Raw genomic sequence first — 20,965 nt, 5'->3', positions numbered from 1 at the left:
ACTGGTGGTGTGATTGAGAGGGGTTATTGGTCTTCGGTCCATGAGGGACAGTATGGGTTTATACCTCAGCGTAGCACAGCTCATTACCTGAGGGGGGTGAGTTGCATGTTGCACCCAGTGTAGGATTGGAATGAGGAGTTGGTATTGGCATCAGTGTATACTGCTAAGGGCTTCGACCCGCTGGAGTGGGCATATTTGAAGGAGGTGTTTAAATGGATTAGATTTGGAAGGAACTTCTGCACCTAGGTTAAAATGCTCTAAATGAACCCCAGGGCTCAGGTGTGAAACGACAGAGTGGTGTCTGGAGCTTTTGGAATACAGCGTAGCACCAAAGATGTCCGCACTACCTGCTCCTATTTGCGTTGGTGCTGGAAGAACTGACCATCAGATTAACGAGGACAATAGGTGAGTGGGGTCTGGTTGGAGACATTACCCGTGTGCTCTCGTTATATGCCAATGACGACCTATTTTACTTCAAAAGATTAGGAGGACCTGTTCCTTCACTAATGGCACACCTAGATGAATTTGGTAGGGTGGTGAGACCTATTAGACGCAAGAGTATTCTGTTTCTCCTGGGGGTGCTGACCCGGCCCCCTATGGACTGCCTGCTGAACCTCGGTTTACACCAGGAAAATTATGAGTTTAGGTAACTTGTCATAATGGTCGCAACACTGTCCAATAAATAATACGCTTACAATATTGAGAGGATGTTGGAGGGAATACATAAGTCTATACAATTCTGAACTGACTCACCCTTGTCCATTTTGGGGAGGGTTGCTATTGCCAAAATGGTCTTTCTTCCCAGATGTCTCTCTGCCCTACAGATCTCCCTGCCCCCTTCCCTCAAGCTACATTCAAGTGCTTAAAAAGTCTTTTGGTATCACTGTTCTGGACAGGTAAAGGAACTTGTGTGACTCTTGACAACTTAAAACTGGATCAAGAGGAAGGGGACTAGGAATACCAGACATAGAATTAAATTATTACACTGCACACATCCGGGACGCAGCTAGATGGGTGACCGAAACAGACAACAGGGAGACACGGTTACTGTGGGAGACACATATGGTTATACCCCTGATGGAACAATTGATGAGGGGTTCGAACCTGGGGTGATTTCCCTTACCTGGTGTGACACACTGCTTGGATCTGGAAATTGATAATCTTCAAAGTCCTTCGATAGCCGCCCTTCTCCAGGCATCTGGAGATGTGGGCGCTGAAACCATGGAAAGATATAGGGTCCATCATGTCCATTACTCTGTGGCAAGAGGGAGGCTGTAGACTGCTAGGGGATTTGTGCCCGGGGGACCACTTCCTCACCTATCAGGAGGCACAGGAGGCGTTTACTTTGGGCTGGGGCCAACTACTACCATATGTCAAAATTTCATGAATGGCAAAGGAGTTTTGGAGGGACTTTCCAGAGGCGCCCCCAGGGTCTGCGCGCCTATAGGCACCCCTGAGCATGGTGGCGGGAGGTCACCTGGTAGAATTGCCTAGGGCAAAGATGTGGGGGTACGACTCACAGACAATGAATAGAAAAAACGTGCTCGCTGGTCAGGAGGGTCTCTGGGAATGCCAGGTTTAAATTAATTCACTTTAATTACGTCCAATGTACGTACCTCACAGCACTCAAACTCAACAGAATATATGCAGGTAATTCAGCTGCGTGCCCTCGTTGTGGTCATGGGAGAGCTACTTGTTAACTCATGGCATGGCATTAGAACAAAGTACAGGCTAACTGGCTGGAAGTGGTTGAACGGATCCGTAGAGTGACAGGGTATCGTAGAGCATCCAAAGCAAGGGAAAATGCAATACAAATTACCCCAGCAGGCACACCTCCTGGCGAAGCGGTGGATCGCTATGGGATGGCTGGGTACACAGGAGCCTATAGTTGAATGATGGGTAAAGGACACCATTGAATGGTTACTAGCAAAGGAGGCACATGTTACGCACTCTCGTAGAGATGACAAGTTATCCAAAGACTTAGAGGTCTGGGGAGAGATACTAAAAACCTTTGAGGAGGTGGGGACACAAGAAGGGGTAGAGATGACTATACCTCTTGCATCTAAGGATGTTCCCTATCACCTCGAGATGCTCCCTGACTGGATCAACAGGGTCTAAATGGACGAAGGGGAGATTACAAGGTATATCCATGGAACAAGAAAATAATATGATATGGAATATACAGTAGTCGAGGGGGGGTTGGAGGAAAAATTATATGACACAAGCAAAGTGGGGGGCATATACAGGATAGCCGGGTTACTATAACAACTCTAAAATGTTGGCAGGATTGAAAAGTAATTGTCACGGTTGTTATGTTTTGAGTTCATAATGCTATGTAGAAGCATAAATAAAGACATAAAAGTGGTAAAGGAGTGTTTCCCAAGAAAGTTAGATAGGACAATGAGCTATAATGCTCACCATAACTGAAAAACACGCCAGTTCTACAAATAAGTTCCCATAAATATATTATTGAAAAACCGACTGCAGATGCAGCAGTCTATTTGCCAAGAGTTATAAAGAAAAAAATACCAACCGATGTATTTCTTTTTCATTTGTGTCCATCATCACCAGGAATTCTCAGTGGTGGCTGTGAACTGGCCAAAAACTGCAACTTATCTGAATTTCCATCATGCTTTCTTCATAAAGTGTGTGTCCTTATGTGATGAGTCACTGCTGATATCACATGCTCAGATATCATGATCTTTAATCAGTTGGCTATACTTCCAACATCTGGAGCAAGGACACGGTTATTATGGAAACCGCAGATTCCATACTCTAAATAAAAAATGTTTCATAAAAAACTTTGCCTGGGATACCTATTGAACTGACAAGGAAAATGTCAACTCCTGATGCTGCAATGATTGGGAAAGGGGCTTGATATTACCAGAATCGCATAAGACCTAAAAGGACAGCCAGTTTGGTAATTAGTGGTGTCCCCAAAAAACTTGAGGTTCCTGCACTTGATGTCCTGTGATTAACCAACTGAGAGTTAACAAGATCCTACAGTTTCTTTGAAAATGTCCTCTGACATGATGCAAATGCATAAGGGAAAAAGAATGTGTGTGCGTGAGGTTCAAACCAGAAGCAGGAATATGACAAATAAAATACCAAATAACATTTGATGCACTGGAACAGGATTGATATTGTTAGACTGATTCACACAAAAAGATTGAGAGGGAGGGAATACAGCTTGGCCATAGTAGATTTATTTCCTTTTAATCATTTTGTGGTGTAAAGAGTCCTCAACACAAATTGAGAACCACGCGTCCTTTGGGGGCAAGTGGACTGGGGTGTTCTAGATGAAATTAGAAATGGTCTTGCATTGAAAGTGTTTAATCTCTTGAGTCAATGAAAAAGCAGCAAAAGGCTTGATCGGCCGTTGGGATGTCAGAATACGTGGGTTTCCAGTCTGTTCTTTCTGAATGTCTTTCAGTTTTATTCCTAACAAATAGATAAAGGAGAGAGTTCCATAGGTAATTTGTCACCTAGTGCTCCTGCTTAGCCATATAGTCCATACCAGCTGAGCAGTTGCCTAAAACATTACTAACCATTTTAGTGGTTTTAATTTCCACATGCAATTGGTAATTGATCACCATCAAACGTCATGCCCAGTGCCCAAAAACTCCCACATTAACTGGATTTAAAAAAAAAGTTTCATTGCGCTCTTAAGGTCAGTCCCTTGGAATTTGTCACAGACCAAGTAGTGGATTTAGGAAATTCCTACTCTTTTCCTTGAATGTGACCGAACTCTTGGAACTAATTAAGGAAGGCTGACTATCTGCCCCGGTAGCAGAATAGAGCTCTAATAGTTTCTGTGCTGCCCTTCAAGAAAAATAAGAAGTCCACGTTCCTCTCACCTAAGATCTGCGTCCAGCAAAAAATGTGGTACAATCGTTGTAATCTCTATTAACGGTCAAGCCCTGTTCGAAGAGTACTCTTTAATGCAGGAAGGTCCAGGTGCTTGGAGACACCCCGGAATGGCTCTTCAAGACGTATTATATTTACATGATGAAACAGGTGACCAGGATTAACCATGGCACTGGTTTTCTGGAGGTTTAAGAGTGCACAGTTGAGCCAGCATTATTCTGTACCCTTAAAGGAGAGCAGATGTGACTCTGGTGGGCCTTTTTTTTCAGCAGCCAACATTTGCCTTGACCGTTGGCACACAATTCGAAATGCTCCTGAAGGCGAAGAGGACATACCAGACCTCAGTATGACCAAGTACAGAGCCAGGGTGCTCACTGTCATGTGCAGTAGGGCAATGGGCCAAACGGACCCATCATATCATGTGGTGGGTCTCCCCCCATCCGGAATCACTGGGAGAGGCAATGAGGGCCTTGGGAGTGGCGATGCTGTTTTTTGAGCACCACAGCTAACACCAATGTTACGTGTTGGTGGAGCGAAAGGGGCCTGTGCAAGAAGACAGATTACAAATGGTGGCCATTTAGGACGCTCTTCTTTTGTCTCCAGCAGCAGACAGATGAGCCTCATTGTTTGCTGCCATCTTGTCACCTTCAAAACTGCGATGGGCTCCCGTTTTCCACTGAGAGAAAGTAAAAAAACATAAGACTAACAACCAAACTGAGCAAAACTTTTTTGACACCTCAAAACAATTGTTTTCTGCCAACATTACTGTTGAACAGGGACCGAAAGTCATGTACAACAGTTCTACAGTTTTTAATCTAGGCTCATTCATAAACCCTGACCCCCCTCCCCCCACCCCCCAAGAGGTGAAGTGCCACAGATCACCCTTACGGTCAGGCTCATACTTTACCGTTCTTTCTACAAAGAAGCCCCCACTGGTGCATGGAGTGAAATCAGAAAATCTACAGGTTGCGAGAAGTACGTGGAAAGTAGGGCTCAGGCAACCTCTGCTTTTCATAAAAAGTAAATATTTAATAACATTTTCAAAGGGGAAACCGAACATTTTTTTGGCCGACAGCAGTGCTGCCAAACCTCTGACCGTGCCACATACTGAGAGCGCCGAGGCAGCCGCATCCAAGGAAAGGGAATCCGTCTGTGCTCCGGCTGAATCCAGGGGAAGGAGGCGCGCACATCTGCCCCCTATTTCTCATTTCGGATTGTTCTTCGCCGGTTCTGCTTCGGTCCGGGGGACCACGGGCGAGAGAGAGCAAAGCACGTCTGAACCAGGAGGGAGACCGAGAATCAGGCCCGCCTAGCTTATGGGGTTAGCGTTTCCCTTAAGTGATCAATGAGATGCCCTTCTCCCCTCTCCTTCCCCCCACAGGCCAAAGGCAGCTAAAGGAAGAGGGCATGCTGTCACAGAAGTAAGTGCCCACCTTCATGATGCCGTCAAGGGGGGTGGGGGGAGTCAGAAACCCACAACAGGACATGTGACCTTTTGAAAGTGTACTAGATCCGGTGGGATGCCAGAACCTCTGAACCCCAAGGGGAGAAGAAATGGGGCTCAGATGAGATTGTTGCCCTAACCTGCACACATGCCAAAGGGAGGAATGGAAAATCTACCTCCCCACAACCAATCGCAATACTCCTTCATAATATGAATCTACCAATAAGAGGCAATGCAATAAAAATGAAGATTGTTATTCGGATTGCTTTTATACTAGTCAGACCAATTAGTCAATCTTCAGGAGCCAACCAGAAACAAAGGCCTAAGTAGCCCTGCAGCTCAGCCAACCAAAGGTGAAGAACAGTGGCGCCCAACACATACAAAAAGAAAAGGGGTGGGAGGCAGGTGGGAGAACGCAGGAGGGTGTGCAGGGGACAAGGGAGGGTGTACATAAATAATAAAAAATAAAATAAAAAGTTAAGCGTAGCTGCTGCCAGCTGCCTCCAGTGTTGCGCCTCGGTGCTTCAACTTCCTTTACCCAGCAGAAACACTTTGAGTACGTCACACAGACTCCCTGTCCAATCCCTGTGCATTGGCCTGAGTGGGCTGAAAGATGCTTCACTCAGGTCAAGAGTCTGTGGGTTCTCTCTAACCCGACTGTTCAATACAGCCGGGTTAGGGAAACCTAAGTGCGCATGTGTGTTTTGGTCGACCTGAGACGGCCGGCCAAACACACGAGTGTGCCTAGCACTCCACCTCCCCCTCCCCCTCCCACACCTTGGCCTGCCCCTCCCTGTACACGCTGACTGAGCGAGCAGCTTAAAAATAAAACAATATTGAAATATCGTTTATTATTTTTGCTGCTGGCTCTGAGCCAGTGGGGCGACGCTCCGCCACATTGTGTAGGTGCCGCCCCTGGTGAAAAAACAATAAACCTCAAACACAGCGGGTCTAGATCCCTTTTGCCAGCACCACATACTCCATCAAGATGATTTGCCAACAGCTATTCTTGCTCCAGGGGCTAGAGAAGAGGACAAGAGTATCGAGGCAAAGCAACTGCAATACTAACAATAGTGATGTGTCTTCCTGTTCAGGAGGACGCTGCTGGAGGCCCTCTGAAACTCAGGTCCCTGTTGAACAGCTCCAGAAAGCACAGGAGGAGATTTCTGAAGCAATGACTGGAACAGATCAGGACCAACTACGTGCCATAAGCTCTCCTTTGGTATCGGGGTCCAGGAAAGGGATACGCACAGAGGCAGCCAGCAAGGATCAGGGGAATGTAAAAAAAAGAAAAATGTACCTTATTGCCTCGCCGCTTCTCTCCATCACTCCTCTGCGTTGGACTTGGCCGGAACAGGAAGCGTCCAGGCTCCCCTGACAAATCACAATACTGCAATGCAGAGTTTTGATTGGTCTGAGCGCTGTGGTTCGACGCTCAGACGGGGACTGATGGCCTGGGCATGTTCTCCATCCAGGCTGTAAAGCGCTGGCCAAACATTCACGAGCACTTGGAGTGGGCAAACCACTCCCCCACGTCCTACTCTGAGAGACGAGCAGCCCCGCCCACCCCGGCCGCAAAGCAGCAGGAACAAAAAGTGATAATAACATTAAGTTATTATCATTTTATTTTTCCTTTAGTTACACTTCTTAAAAGCAGTGGGGCCACACTTCTCCGCCTTAGCAGAGGAGCTGCCCCTAGATACGCAGTTTACCTGCTCTCTCCATGGGAGATACCAGCATTGAAGTGCCTTTAAAACAGAAGCGGCACAACCATGAGCTGCGGATAATAACCACAACACACACAATCCCAAAGAAAGGTAAATCGTGTCACTCCCCAAATATATTGGTGTCCTCAAAGTAAAATAGGAAGCACCTAAATGATGATCATGAGGAGATCAGAACCAATCATGGATTATGGATATAGTTAACAAACTGATAAAAAAAGAAGGGGTGTATGCACTGCAAGATTAGAAGAGAGCCTTCTAAAAGCAAGTCATCTGGTAAAATGTACCTATAAACTGGAAGTGGATCCTTGGCAAGACAACACCGATGGCAGGAAACTAGTACGAAGAGGGAAGATTCAGGGTGAGGATACAGGAGAAAGAAGAGCAAAAGGTCACACAACATGAAACCATACTGACCGATGTCTGTCCTCATTCACGACAGCCCTCCCTACATTTACCCAGAGATTTTGACATCTCCTAGGATCCATATACAGAAGAAAGACTTTCAAGCAACTAAAAAGGAACGGCCAATTGTGCCTGATTGATGACAGACTTTTGCCAGTTATGTCCAAGTGAAAAAGGGGAGGCATAGCAAAATTTCCTAAAAATGGTTAAATGAATAAAGAAACATAAGGAATATCTGCCTCCAGAAACCTATTCTCATGAGAGATTTTGTTCACTTTTGAGATTATACATCCATTTGACACTGTCCACCTTTAAGAACATATCCATACCTAAGAGAATTCAGATGTGACACTATAACCAGGGCCACCTGATTACACGGCAGGGGAGGACCAAATCATGTGGCAGGGTTATATCTCATGAAAAGGCAAATTATGTGGCATAATGCATAACATTTGTAATAGTATTACTTCAATATTTTGTTATCTTTTACACATTAATACTGGGCAAAGGTTACACTTCATTAGTAGCAGGTTAACACCTACATAGACCAAAGTCAGCAGGGAAGCCCCCTTTGGGTACACTTGTTACACACCACACATCAATTTGCCAAATTACTCTTCACTTACCAGTCAGATGGACAAAGAGGAAATGTATTCAAAACAATTAAAAACAGAGAAATAAAAATTGTACAAATGTATCCAGATATCATTAAAAACAGTAAAAACCATATATAACATTGTCACCACAGTCTGGATAATAATTCTGACATAAGCAAAAAAACAAGTAAATATACAAAAGCAATAACAATATTAATCAATCAATACAATTCATTACATAAAAACAGAACACAATTGGGAATATGCTAAGGAAAAATCAGTTCCTATTCCAAGAGAAAAACTACAATAGTCATACATAGATCAATTATAGGTCAACAGATATAGTTTAAATCATCATTAAATGTAATTGTCTCTTTAGACTTAGTGTAGTTTCCTTTTCAAGAGCATCGACGCATTTCGTGGGCAATTTGTTTAAAGCCAACACCTTCTTCAGGAAAAACTTTATTTATACTCAATTATCACAATAAAATCTTAAAGTATCAGTCTGTATAGCAGCACGCGGTCTCAATCCCTTCCGTACTCGTGATAAAAGATGTGAGATAACGCAGCCTCCAAAGGTCCCGCTGAGTGCCAATGAGACAATAGTCTGCTCGTTTAATACCAACGGTCACAGGGCGTGCGCCTCCGGATGTGATCGGAATTTTTTTTACAGCAGCTAGAACCCACATAGATCAACAAGCAACTTAAAGGTAACCACTTAACGTTTGTGAATCGCCTTCTAATGAGCAGCAGCATCATCTGTCGCAGTTTTTATTAACTTTTAGTCCGCATGAGCTAGAAGATTTTGTTGTCAAAATTTGCTAATCATGCAGTGGATCATGGATTATGTGGCAACTGCGTATATCCCTATTCATGTGGCTGCAGAATCACATAATTCCAGTGGCTAGGACTATCAGCGATTTGAGATGTTGTCGACATTTGAGAGCATATCCTGATGTGGGAGCTTGTCATATTCGAGAATAGATTGTCCACCACTGAGAACGGGTACAGATTTGAGCTATTGTCCAGATTTGGCAATGTTCAAAGGCACAAAGAATGCTGAGGGAGGGTACATAGCACACACACAGGCTATGACAGACAAGGAGCAGAAAGTAAATTCAGACGTGTGAAAATGGCGGTCTTTCTTCCATGAGAAAGTTAGATGTACCCATGAAAATTCAGGAGCAAGTTAACAGTACCTTTGTGGATGGGTCCCTTCATGTTTAAATATTCTGTGTCTACAAGAACTGGGGACTGCCAGGGTAAAGCTAGAGACATTCTTGTGTCGAAGTTCTATCAAATGGAGAAAGGTGAAAAACATTTGATGACTCTAAACAATCTGATCCTTCGGAATCGAAATCCTAGGAGCAGAGAGAACATTTGACAGGACTCTAAAATTGGACCAGTCCCTAATAAATAGGAGTTTTGGTGAACTTACCTCCTCTTGCATGCGTTGTCTACGCAAATCTTTATTATCAATTGTGTTTTTCCCATCCAGGCAGAAATACTCAGAGAGCAGCTCATTACTGTAACTTTCCACAAACGTGTCAAAATCTGCCAGAGAAGAAAAGCTACATTTTTAACAATGGAAATGGAAGACAATTACACTAAATTCCTGACGAAATATTAGACACTTTATCACAAAATTACACCCCAGAAAAGGTAAGTACATAAATCCCCAATTTTGTTCTTTGCTATCAATTTTTTAGGAGGTAGTTTAGATTGCTGTATTTTTTCAGAATTAGTGTTCCAGATTTCACCTTCTCACCAAAGCTTTAACACACGTTGTTCTTGCTCTTCCTTCAGTTTGTTTTCTTTTTGATTACCCTTACTCACTTGTTTTCTTCGTGAAAAATGAATGAAAATGTGATTTTTCAGAAAATCCTGGAGCATGGGAAACTGATTTAATATTTCATTTTTGCTGGAAATGTTATACCAATTTGTATTTAGGATGTTGCTTTATAAGGTTCCTGACTCATACCTTCAAAGATCCCTTTGGAATTGTAAAAGTCAAGCACTGTCAATACCAAAGCTCTCGCCTTTTGACTTTGCCATTTCACACCTACGTGTTTTGCCAATGCAAACTTTTTGACCATGTTGTTTAGCATGGTAATTGCCGATGTCATCATGCAAGCGCATTTACGAGGCATACTTCTATGGCAGCTGCAGTGTCACTACTCATGTATATGTGGCATTACACAGCTGCCATTTTTTTGCTTTAATTTACTGCTACAAGATGACAGATGTTTTGCTTGGTGTAAATCCATTCAGTAGATTTTGCAATAAATAAAAGTTTTGATTAGGCTTTGAAGGGTTAACGAGATAGGGCTTTTGTATAGTGTGACTGCAAATTTGTAGGCCATGTAGAAACCCCAGTTTGATAACTGTCCCATAAATCAGAAAAAGAAAAAATTTAATTAGATGACTGAGTATTTTTTTTCTCGTGTAAAGCAATAGGGGTTGGGGATGAGAGGATTGCAAATCAAAAATCAGATGTGGAACCATGTGTTCTCCAATTGGCGGACTACATTAGAAAAATGTACACTACCGCCACCATTACAGGACAGGTAGCTCGGTCAATGGGGCTCTAAAATAAATAAATAAATAAGGATCTTATTAGAGAGAAGGGGAGCTTATCCTGGTCCAATGGCGCGAAAGTGTGTGTGAGAGAGAGTGACACACAGAGAGTATGTGTGGTGGGGTCTACAATGGACCACAGGACTTTCATTTTATAAAAACTAACAAAAATAAAAATAAACAGTTTTTCACAGAGGGCATGCAGAACGCACTGGAAGGCTGCAGACTTTCAAGTGGATCCTCAGATCCAGGACCTCGGTCCATGTTCTGCAAACCTCCAAAAAACACCCACACAATTGAAGGGCAGAGGCCCAGTAGTTGCATGGGAGGTTGAGTATCGTGCCTGATGCAAGGCCCAGCTAGAAACATTTACTAGGCACTGAACTGATTGTGTAGAGAATGGAAGAGGTTAACTATCAAAAGGAATCACTGAAAAATCTTTGTTAAGTGTAACTTATAGTTTCTTACGCTAACAACACAATAATATGTGTATAAGCGACCTGAGGAACAACCCTAAAAACTATACTTAAAGTGAAAATATGATTAGAAAATAAAACCGAAAATCCACTTAAGTTGGCCATCTATGTTATCAGCACAAACCATAACTTGCAGCCCTGCCATGCAAACCATATATAGCCACAGAAGTGCAATGCTCATGGCTTGACAATATTATGAACAATAGGTAACAGGACCCACGGCTTCATTAAGCATCAAAAAATAAAGAAAGGATACCATATCCATAGTAATGTAATCAAGAATGTCAATGGTTATGGGGATTTATAACGTAACTAGGTATGTCCTTGACAGCGTTTTTGATGAGTGATTTCATAAACACTGCATTTGCAGTGCAAGTTATGGTTCAGATGGCGGAAGTATGAGCCTTATGAGCATGACCTCTGAGCATACTAAATTTGCATCCTAGGAACCTGCACTCGCCACATCCTTTCCGCAGTGCCTACTGGTCAAGACTTTTGGCTATGCCTTAAAAACCTTTGGGACACGTCATGACCTTTGACTGCTGAGCCTAGTCTACAGCAAAGCATGATTCTCCACATCCCCAAACTATAGTTTGCTGAACAAGGTCTTCAGCATCACTATGTATTCTTTAGATACAGAGGCTGGCCTTCATCCAGTCCATCCTCTCACCAAACCTTTCCCACCTTAAGTCTACCGGAATCAATCTAGCAATGTCTAGGAGGCTTTGGCACAGTGCTTGGCATTTGGCCTAGCCCTTCGTTCACAGCAGCTTCCTGCGTACCATGCTAGGCACAGCCTTTAGTCTTTCAGCGAGGCCAGGTAACAAATGTGTAAAAGGGCAACCATTCTCAGCTTCAATGATATAAATGTTCATATGAACAATGATAACTAGAAAGACATATTCCCAGGTCTAGTTCTTTACATAAATCAGACCAGAAGTTTGAGGTAAACAGAGACCAGTCATCAAACCTTATGGTAATCCATGTAAATGAATAATATTATGCACAAATATTTGTGCTAACTGTTTTGAGGATGGCAGCCCAATTCATGCAACAGAATGCCCAATTTTTTCAAATGATAAACTACTAAAATGGCAGTACAATTGTTGGGTAACTATACTCTAAATGTCATGAATACTGAGAGCTAAGGCTTAAGTGGAACAGGGAATGGTCTCAAACGTTCCATAGGTTTAGTAGGCAAACTATCACTTTCAGCACAAATAGTACATGCCTGAACATATAGTTTTAAATCTGCAATTAGAGAGGACTACCACAAATGCATTTTACTGATGCTAATAGTTTAGTTATTCCAATATGTCTAGAAGATTTAGCATCATGAAGACAACTAATGGACTGTTGGATTAACTCAGCTGGAGGTGAATACAGAGCCTCTGTTTGAAAAACATCTAATTCCTCCCATTTCAACATTCTTGTTCCTGGGCCAGGCATCATCAATGGACTGTAATTCTGTACATGCTGTAGTTAGAAATGGTTCAAGATTGATAAAAGCTAGAGAATGAATACTCTGAGTTCCATTTGGCAAAAACAATGCAGGCTCCCTAACCACCATATTTTCATGGTCAGGTTGATTCGGCTGTGATAAGGCATCCTCCATATTGTTCGAACATGGCTGATAGTTTATCACAAAATTATAATCAGAAAAGAACTCGGTCCAGCTAACCTGTTTGGGAGGCAGTGCTCTAGAAGACTTTGGAAACTATAGAACCCTGTGGCCAATGTACACTTCTATTGTGTTTTTGACTCCAATTAAGTATTCCATTAAAAAAGGATCTCTTAATTGCCAAAGGTCTATGGCTGCAATAGTGCAATTTAATTCTGCTTGGGAAATCTGTTGGGGAAAATGGGAAGCAACTGAATACATCTGTCCAGTCACTGGATTTCTTTGGGTCATAACCTCTTTCATAGCATGATATGAAGCATCTGTTTCACCAATAAACAAATGCTGAACCTTTGGGGTGTTGTAAAACAGGAGCATACGAATAAACAGTTCTTCAAAAAACAAAATTCTTTCTCTTGGACCATGCAAATGCAGCTCCTTTATAGAGAAGTTTAGTAATTGATCTGACTATCTCAAACAATTGATCAAAAAATAGTCTAAAAAAGTGCAAAGCCTAGGAAACTTTGCACTACCTTAACAGATGTTGGTATGAGCCATTGGATTAATGTTCCTCAAACTGTGTTCCTGCATATTTGCATACCCTGATGGTTAATTATGTACCAAAATGTCGATTGAGATGGTGTGAAACAAACACTTATCTAATTTAGCTAACAAATGGTGAGCTCTTAATCTCAGCAACAATGCCTTAACATGTTGTACATGTGTCTCTAGGAACTAGGATACATATTATATAAATAAAGTATACAGAGCAAATACATCTCTCATTACATCTTTTTTAATATTGACAAGCAGCTGGAGCATCACACAGCCTAAAGGGTATGACCTGTTATGCAAATAATAAAAACGTAATGCTAAACAGTTTTCGGTTTATCATCTTTTCTGACACTGACTAAATGATATGTTTCTCTTATCAAGTTAGGTTAAAATCTTTCTGTATTCCCCTCGTCTAGGAGAAGAGATATCAAGTGTAATTGATGTCTATTTTTAACTGTAAGTTTGTTAATTGCTCTAAAAGCTATACATGTTCTTGGCTTACCTCCCTTCTTGAGCACAAAACATAAAGGAGAAGAGAAAAGGTAGGAAACTGTGATGATCTGAGAAACACATTGGCGACAATTGTATCTGTATATTAAAATGTTCTGCCCAGTCTCTGTGAACACATACACCTGACTACAATGTATAGGTGCTCCAGGTTTCCAAGTCAAACTTACAATCATAATTTCTCTGTGGAGGTAATAAACTTGCTCTCTTACAAACACATCAAGCAGCTTTTCATAACAAGTAGGCAAATTACTTGCAGAACTAATAACATGAGGTGTCATTAATTCTGCTTATATCTTGAGTGACTATGGGATGATTCACCAGGTATCCAACACATGTTTATATAATAATCAACATTAAACTGTAGTGTTACAGCTACCCAACCAATGCTAGGGTTACGCAGCATCAACCACAGCTTGCCCTAAATTACTTTAAACTGAGGTGCATCAATCAAATCAAAATGAATCATTTTAAGGTGCCTTCTAAAATATACCAATGAAACCAGACATAGGTTTAAAAATTTTGAAACAATCTTTTCCTGTACATTCAGCAAAGTCATTTTCATAGGAACCATCATGAACAACTGATGATGGGATAATATTTACTACCTATTTTGGAAGTGACTTAATTTCCCCAATAGACAAAGCAGCTCCATTTCTTGTCAAAGAATTTAATTTTCCATCAGCTGTATCTTTTCTAGATGTGGTGTTCCAGATATACAACAATACATGCATAAGATGTGTTCACTACTATTTTTCTGTATACACATTTCCTAACTGAGTAGGTTCCGGACCTTTTGAGTCTCTACCCCCCTAAGGCATGCAATGAACACTTTAATCTCAGGTTTGTTATTCTCTGAGCAATGCTCATCTAAGCTATGGTCTAATTGCACTTCCAGATCTCGGTAGGAGGGCTTGCAACCTGTTCCAATGTATCTCTTAATTCACTTCATAAACCTTAATTTCTTAACGTGGATATTTTCTCTGAAGGTCAACCAGTCTCAACTACTAAATGGTGAAAGGTAGTTATCAGCTTACTAGGGCTTCAAGACCCTATTTCAAAATTAAAACTTGCTATCAAGAGAGAGAACATGTATCTTTTGATCAAACTACATTTGTATTTGTAGGTAGAAGGCAGACAAACTCTGCAGTAAAGCATTAAGTTACGCAAATGGAATACTTCAATTGGCAGCACTCTACGTAGTTAAGATTAAACAAAGACCTCTTTAGTTTGATCCCATTAAGAACAACAGAACTTCTCAGTAGTCTTCAAAACCTGGCTATCATAATTAATGTGTAAATACCGAGGTTCATATGGGAAATATTTCAATACAAATTTAAATGATTCACAGAGAGTGAAACCACCATAAAGCATGTACTTCTCACGTTAGACATATTATTATTATTGCAACTTGTAGAGCGCACAGCTACCTCCAACTGAATTGTCCCGGCGCTAACAACGGCTGCAGAGTGGTAATTGCTGGTGGGGATAGTTCTAAGGTAGGCCAAAAAGCTAAGTCTTCAAAGTCTTCCTAAATAAAGGTTCTGATTTGGCCTTTCGTAGGTGCTCCAGCATGGAGTTCCAAAGAGAGGCAGTTTTAAGGGCGAAAGATCGGCCACCAAGCCTAGCTTTTGTGAAGTGGGGGGTGACTAAGAGTTCCTGGTGGTTCGACCTCAGAGTCCTAGTCAGATTGTATTTAGGAAGTCTGTGCTTTAAATATTGGGGGCCAGTGTCTCTCGTAGTCCTGTAGGCTAGGGTCAGAGCCTTGAATTCTATCCTCCTTTTAACAGGCAACCAATGTAGGCTGTGCAGATGGGGGTAAATGTAGTGGAGGAGTGGCACATTTATGATGAACCTTGCAGCCACATTCTCAATGACCTGCAATTTCCTGATCAAATAGGCTGGGAGACCCAAATACAGACTGTTGGCATAACCCAGCTGTGAGGTGATCAATGTGTGGATCACCATTTTCCAACAGTCCATTGGTAGGAGATCGAGGAATCTCCGCAGGGTTTTCAGTTTCCAGAAGTATAACGATGAGACTTGGCATATCTGGGCTTTGCCCGAAAGGGCAGAATCAAATGTAAACCCCAGATTTCTAGCACAAGGGACTGGAAGAGGGGGGTGGTTGAGTTCCGATAGCCACCAGAGATCAGCTTGTGGAGGGGACGGCTGATTATAAAACAGAACTTCCATTTTATTTGTATTTAGCTTCAAACATTTGTCAGTCATCCAGGATGAGATGTTGATCAGACACTGTTTGAAGTTGGTGAAAGCTGCCTCAGCGTGATCCCTAATAGGGAACGCAAGCAGTGTATCGTCATCATATGAGACAACCTTTACACCATATTGCTCAACAAGTGGGGCAAGGGGAGCGAGGTAAACATTAAAAAGGGTCGGGCTCATATTATACAATGACTTCAAAATGTTGTATATAATCAAACATTTATAGCTGATTCCATTGGTCATGCAACACCGTCATGCAAACATAAAGCAGCGCAATCCTTAATTGACAAGGTGCTCAGCAAATGTAGTGCATACTGAAAGGGCAGTGCTGGTGAGTTGCGTACAGGTGAAACAAATAGAAAGCAACTCATATATTAGTACATACATGAACTGGCTGTCTGTAATTAACAGCAGTGTGGGGGAATTTCAAATGAGAACTTCTCTAGTTTGGCATCCCTCCTGCCAGTTCAGTTATGTTAAAAGAGTTGATGTTTGGGCTCTTAAATATACAACTTTAAAGGAGTCTTCCTTAAGATGGTGATCACAGATGCACTTCTATCTACAAACCTTGGCACTGGATATCCATTAATTTACTTATCAAATGTAAAATAATACTAACCCAAAATAAATACTTCAAAGGTGATAGAATGCACACCATATTTCCCAATATTTTGTAGCAAGTTAAAACTATGCAACTCTGTTTTATGTGCGTTCCATCCAAGTGCACAGATTATGTGGAGGTGATGATGGAGCCTCGTCAAGTCCCAGCACAGAGTGCACTGCCAAAAGAGCATTTCACTAACAAATGAATTCCAAACGTTTATTCTTCATATTAATCTGTTTTATTGCTTCCAGATCTCAATTCATAATCAATTTATGTCCATGCATGGTTCAAATATTGTAATCCATATTCAATGAATGCCTATCTGACCTTTCTGAACAACACCTGGGGATTCACCCCTCCTTATAGTGTTACGTTAATTTAGGTGTTAGACCCAATTCACTTCGGGCAGCATATGCCCTTCTACAGGGCATTGGTTAAATGCTTCCCAATTTAATTTTCAATGTGCGTGTGGTATTCTTCCAACATCCTCAACAGGATACACACAGTGAGCTTCTATGCACTGCAGAATATTCTTGACATGACGATCCTAGTCTTGACATGACAATATTAATTGGACAACTTTATGAACTTTTCAAGAGACACTATAGCCCACTTCAGTGACAAGTGTCTAATGGGCACAGCCAATGCTTGGAGGCAAAAGCACTTTGATTTTAAAAGACTCCTACTAAACACATCATTTGCTAGCTAACCCTTTTGATGAATAATTCCTTGACTTTGAGCTAACACCCATGCTTTACCTTTTCTGCAATAAACATGACCCATCGAAGAGAGTAGAACTAAATCACATGATTTTCTGAACACTTCAGAAAACTGGACTGCTTCAAACAAAACTTCAATTTCTGGCTAGTACCATGTGATACTGGAATCAAGGATTGCTGGATAGGAAACCCAATTCAGTTCCCATCATCAATCAATTAATCAATCAATACATTTGTAGAGCGCGCTACTCACCCATGAGGGTATCAAGGCGCGGACGGGAGGGGGGGTGCCACTACTGCTCGAATAACCAGGTCTTGAGGTGTCTCCTGAAGCTGAGATGGTCCTGGGTCAGTCGTAGGTGTGCGGGGAGGGAGTTCCACGTCTTGGCTGCCAGGTAGGAGAATGATCTTCCTCCGGTAGTGGCTCTGCGAAACCGTGGGACGGGGGCGAGGGCGAAGCTGGTGGAGCAGAGCTGCGGGTGGGAGTGTAGAACGAGAGGCGGTTGTTGAGGTATTCGGGGCCCATGTTGTGGAGTGCTTTGTGTGCGTGGGTGAGCAGCCTGAACGTGATCCTCTTGCTGACGGGGAGTCAGTGCAGGTTTCTCAGGTGGGCGGATATGTGGTTGTGGCGGGGGATGTCGAGGATGAGTCGTGCGGAGGCGTTCTGTATGCGCTGAAGCCGTTTCTGAAGTTTGGCTGTCGTTCCTGCGTATAGGGCGTTCCCGTAGTCCAGTCGGCTGATGACGAGGGCCTGGGTGACCGTCTTTCTGATTTCGGTAGGGATCCATCGGAAGATCTTTCGAAGCATGCGCAGTGTGTTGAAGCATGAGGACGAGACTGCGTTGACCTGCTTGGTCGTCGTGAGGGAGGAGTCCAGGATGAATCCCAGGTTGCGAGCGTGGTCCGTGGGTGTCGGTCCGGTGCCCAGCAACGTGGGCCACCAGGAGTCGTCCCAGGCGGATGGGGATTGTCCGAGGATGAGGACCTCCGTCTTGTCCGAGTTGAGTTTTAGTCGGCTGTGCTTCATCCATTCTGCGACATCTTTCAAAGTTGGCTTTGGCGGTGAGAGGGTGTTTGGTGAGGGAGAGTATCAGTTGGGTGTCGTCGGCGTAGGAGATGATGTTGATGTTGTGTTTGCGTGCGATGGTGGCGAGGGGGCTCATGTAGATGTTGAAGAGGGTTGGGCTGAGTGATGAGCCCTGGGGTACGGCGCAGATGATCTTGGTGGCCTCGGAGCGGAAGGGAGGGAGGCGGACTCTCTAGGTTCTGTCGGAGAGGAAGGATGTGATCCAGTCTAGAGCCTTTCCTTGGATCCCATAGTTGAAGAGGCGGGTTGTTAGGGTGCGGTGGCAGACGGTGTCAAAGGCTGCCGAGAGGTCTAGGAGGATGAGAGCGGCTGTCTCTCCGTTGTCCATCAGGGTCCTGATGTCGTCGGTAGCTGCGATGAGGGCGGTCTCAGTGCTGTGGTTGGCTCGGAATCCGGACTGGGATGGGTCGAGCGAGTTGTTTGCTTCGAGGAATGCAGTCAGTTGTTTGCTGAACTATAACTGCCCTCACTGTCCCAAACTCCACACGCTGTCCAAACCAGCATATGGTAATTTAAACTGTAGTGTAGTTCCTATTATCCCAATAGGCTCTGCGCATTGGAATAATATCTTCAATAGTATAGACGTAGGACTGTGGTTAACTAGGTCTTCTACTGACGATATTAGACTTAAAGTTATGTGTGCCAGCTAGCTCAGAGTTCACTAGAAACTTTCTCGAATAGGCAAGGAGGAGTTTAACCTCCCTGGATAGACAAGAAGGGATTTAGTTTCTGACAACCATAGAACATGACAACTTTGCTCCCCCCTAATCAAGAGTATATCTCTAGAGTCGTGTGAAAACAAAAGACAATCATTTTACTCAGTCAGTACGTGCATACTTAGTTCCACCAGATTGTAGAGAAAGAAGAGATGGGCGTGTTCAATAAAAGGTGTTATTTATTGATCAGTCTCTTTTTCTCATACAAGAGAAATGAATCGCTACAGTTGCAATACTTAAGGTTAAGTAAAGTGCATACAGTAAAAGCAGGATTATAAAATAATACTGTAAAAGCATTGATATAGTTTCTTAGCCATATGATACTTTAAAATGGATAAAAAATATACATACATATATACATTGACTAATCGTACTCAACTGGTGCTTCTAACTACGCCTACCCCGGTGTACCTGACCTAAGCCTAATACGTGGGCGGGAGTAAATAAGTAGCAGTTTAAGTTAAGTTTGTTTTGCCAAGGATCTGACTCAAGAATTCTCTGTAAGGGGTTAGTCAGTTCAGTACCTGGGATTTAGAAGGCTGGAGGGTTGGTATCTCTGTCTCAGGACTCGATATCCCAGTTACCAGCGAGGGCGGCTGGAAACGCAGGAGGCTGGATTTCTCGGCAGGAGAAAAGGCAGCGTCTCTCTCAGCGCGTCAAAAGGGAGGGGCAGCGTCCATGGGCTTTTCTGCATCAGCTGGGCTCTCCGGCAAGTAGCGCTGCTCCAAGCTCGTCACCACCGTGTGTTTGCTTAGGGCAGCGTTGGTATATTTATACCTGAAAGGTGCCGAGTTTGACGTAAGGATGGACATTAGACGTCAGTAAGAATGTCATAAGGACTGGTCGTTCTTACATTCTTTTCAGGAGTTCTTGAGCGAAATCAAAACAATAGCTGCGGGGGATTTCCCAGGTCTGCTGGAGGTTTGATTTGTTTTGAGAACTCGGTGTGCTTTCTAGGGGGCTGGAGGGATAGTGCTTGCTTAATGTGACAGCATGCGCTATGACCTAATCTGAAAACGGGTTTCTGTGCCGTTGTATGGACATTAGTGAATTAATAACCGGACAAGGGTCAGAAATAGGAGTATCAATATAGGTACCTAGATAAACACACTACACCCACTCCACGATTTTATGTACATATTTACTAACCTAAGCAATAGTAAACATAACTAACAGTGCATGTGTATACCGAACCACCCCAAAAACATTTTTTTTTTGTATTTGAAAAATGGCGTATGCGAAATGCACGAAATGAGTATAGGTACTGTATGCATTCAAGCAGTATAATCATTCAAAAAGGAGATGCATATTTTATATCAGCATGAATGATTTGCGAAAGTACACATGAAATGGCTCTTGATACAGAAAAAATAATTGCGAGACCATCTCATCACATATAAATACAATTAGTTGCATATAAACTAGAGGTTGAGGTAATGTCTCTAGTATTCCTAAGAATAGAAGCTCTGTTCTCTAAGAATAGTTTTACTTTAAGCAGAAGATAAGTGCCAAAAAGGTAAATATTTTGGAATTGGGAAAAAAGTTTTCGCTTTTCACGGGAGAAGAGAAAAAATAGTTCACAGTCACTTTTTTTTTTCAAAAGACTGAAGGCCAAATTCAGAGTTCAGGGAACGCCGTGTGCAAGTTTGTTTAAAAATCATTCTATCTGTTCTGGTGAAAACATCATTTCAGACAGACTCTCGAAAAAACAGTCTACAGCTTCTGGTGAAAGTTCGACTAGGTTGGAAAATGTCGCTACCATGCAGTCATGCGCATGATTGCTTTCAATGATGGTTCGATCAGAACTGCTTACAGAAGGTCGTACCTGGTCGATGCTGCTTTCA

The 20,965-nt window shown here is 42.7% G+C and overlaps 1 protein-coding gene across 2 annotated transcripts in view; it reads right to left on the bottom strand.

Annotated features, from left to right (window-relative positions):
• LOC144753541 (uncharacterized) overlaps positions 1-20,965 on the bottom strand; it is an 869,206-nt gene that overhangs the window by 750,408 nt on the left and 97,833 nt on the right. For both annotated transcript variants that reach the window (XM_078641195.1, XM_078641196.1), the window contains exon 9: positions 9,475-9,590. In XM_078641195.1, coding sequence (XP_078497321.1) covers positions 9,475-9,590 — 116 coding nt within the window. The remainder of the gene's footprint in view (positions 1-9,474; positions 9,591-20,965) is intronic.

Source organism: Lissotriton helveticus, chromosome 5_1 (genome assembly GCF_964261635.1).
Source record: "Lissotriton helveticus chromosome 5_1, aLisHel1.1, whole genome shotgun sequence".
NCBI classification, from domain to species: Eukaryota; Metazoa; Chordata; class Amphibia; order Caudata; family Salamandridae; genus Lissotriton; species Lissotriton helveticus.
Note: the sequence above shows the minus strand (reverse complement) of the source record. Positions and strands in the feature narration are given on the sequence as shown.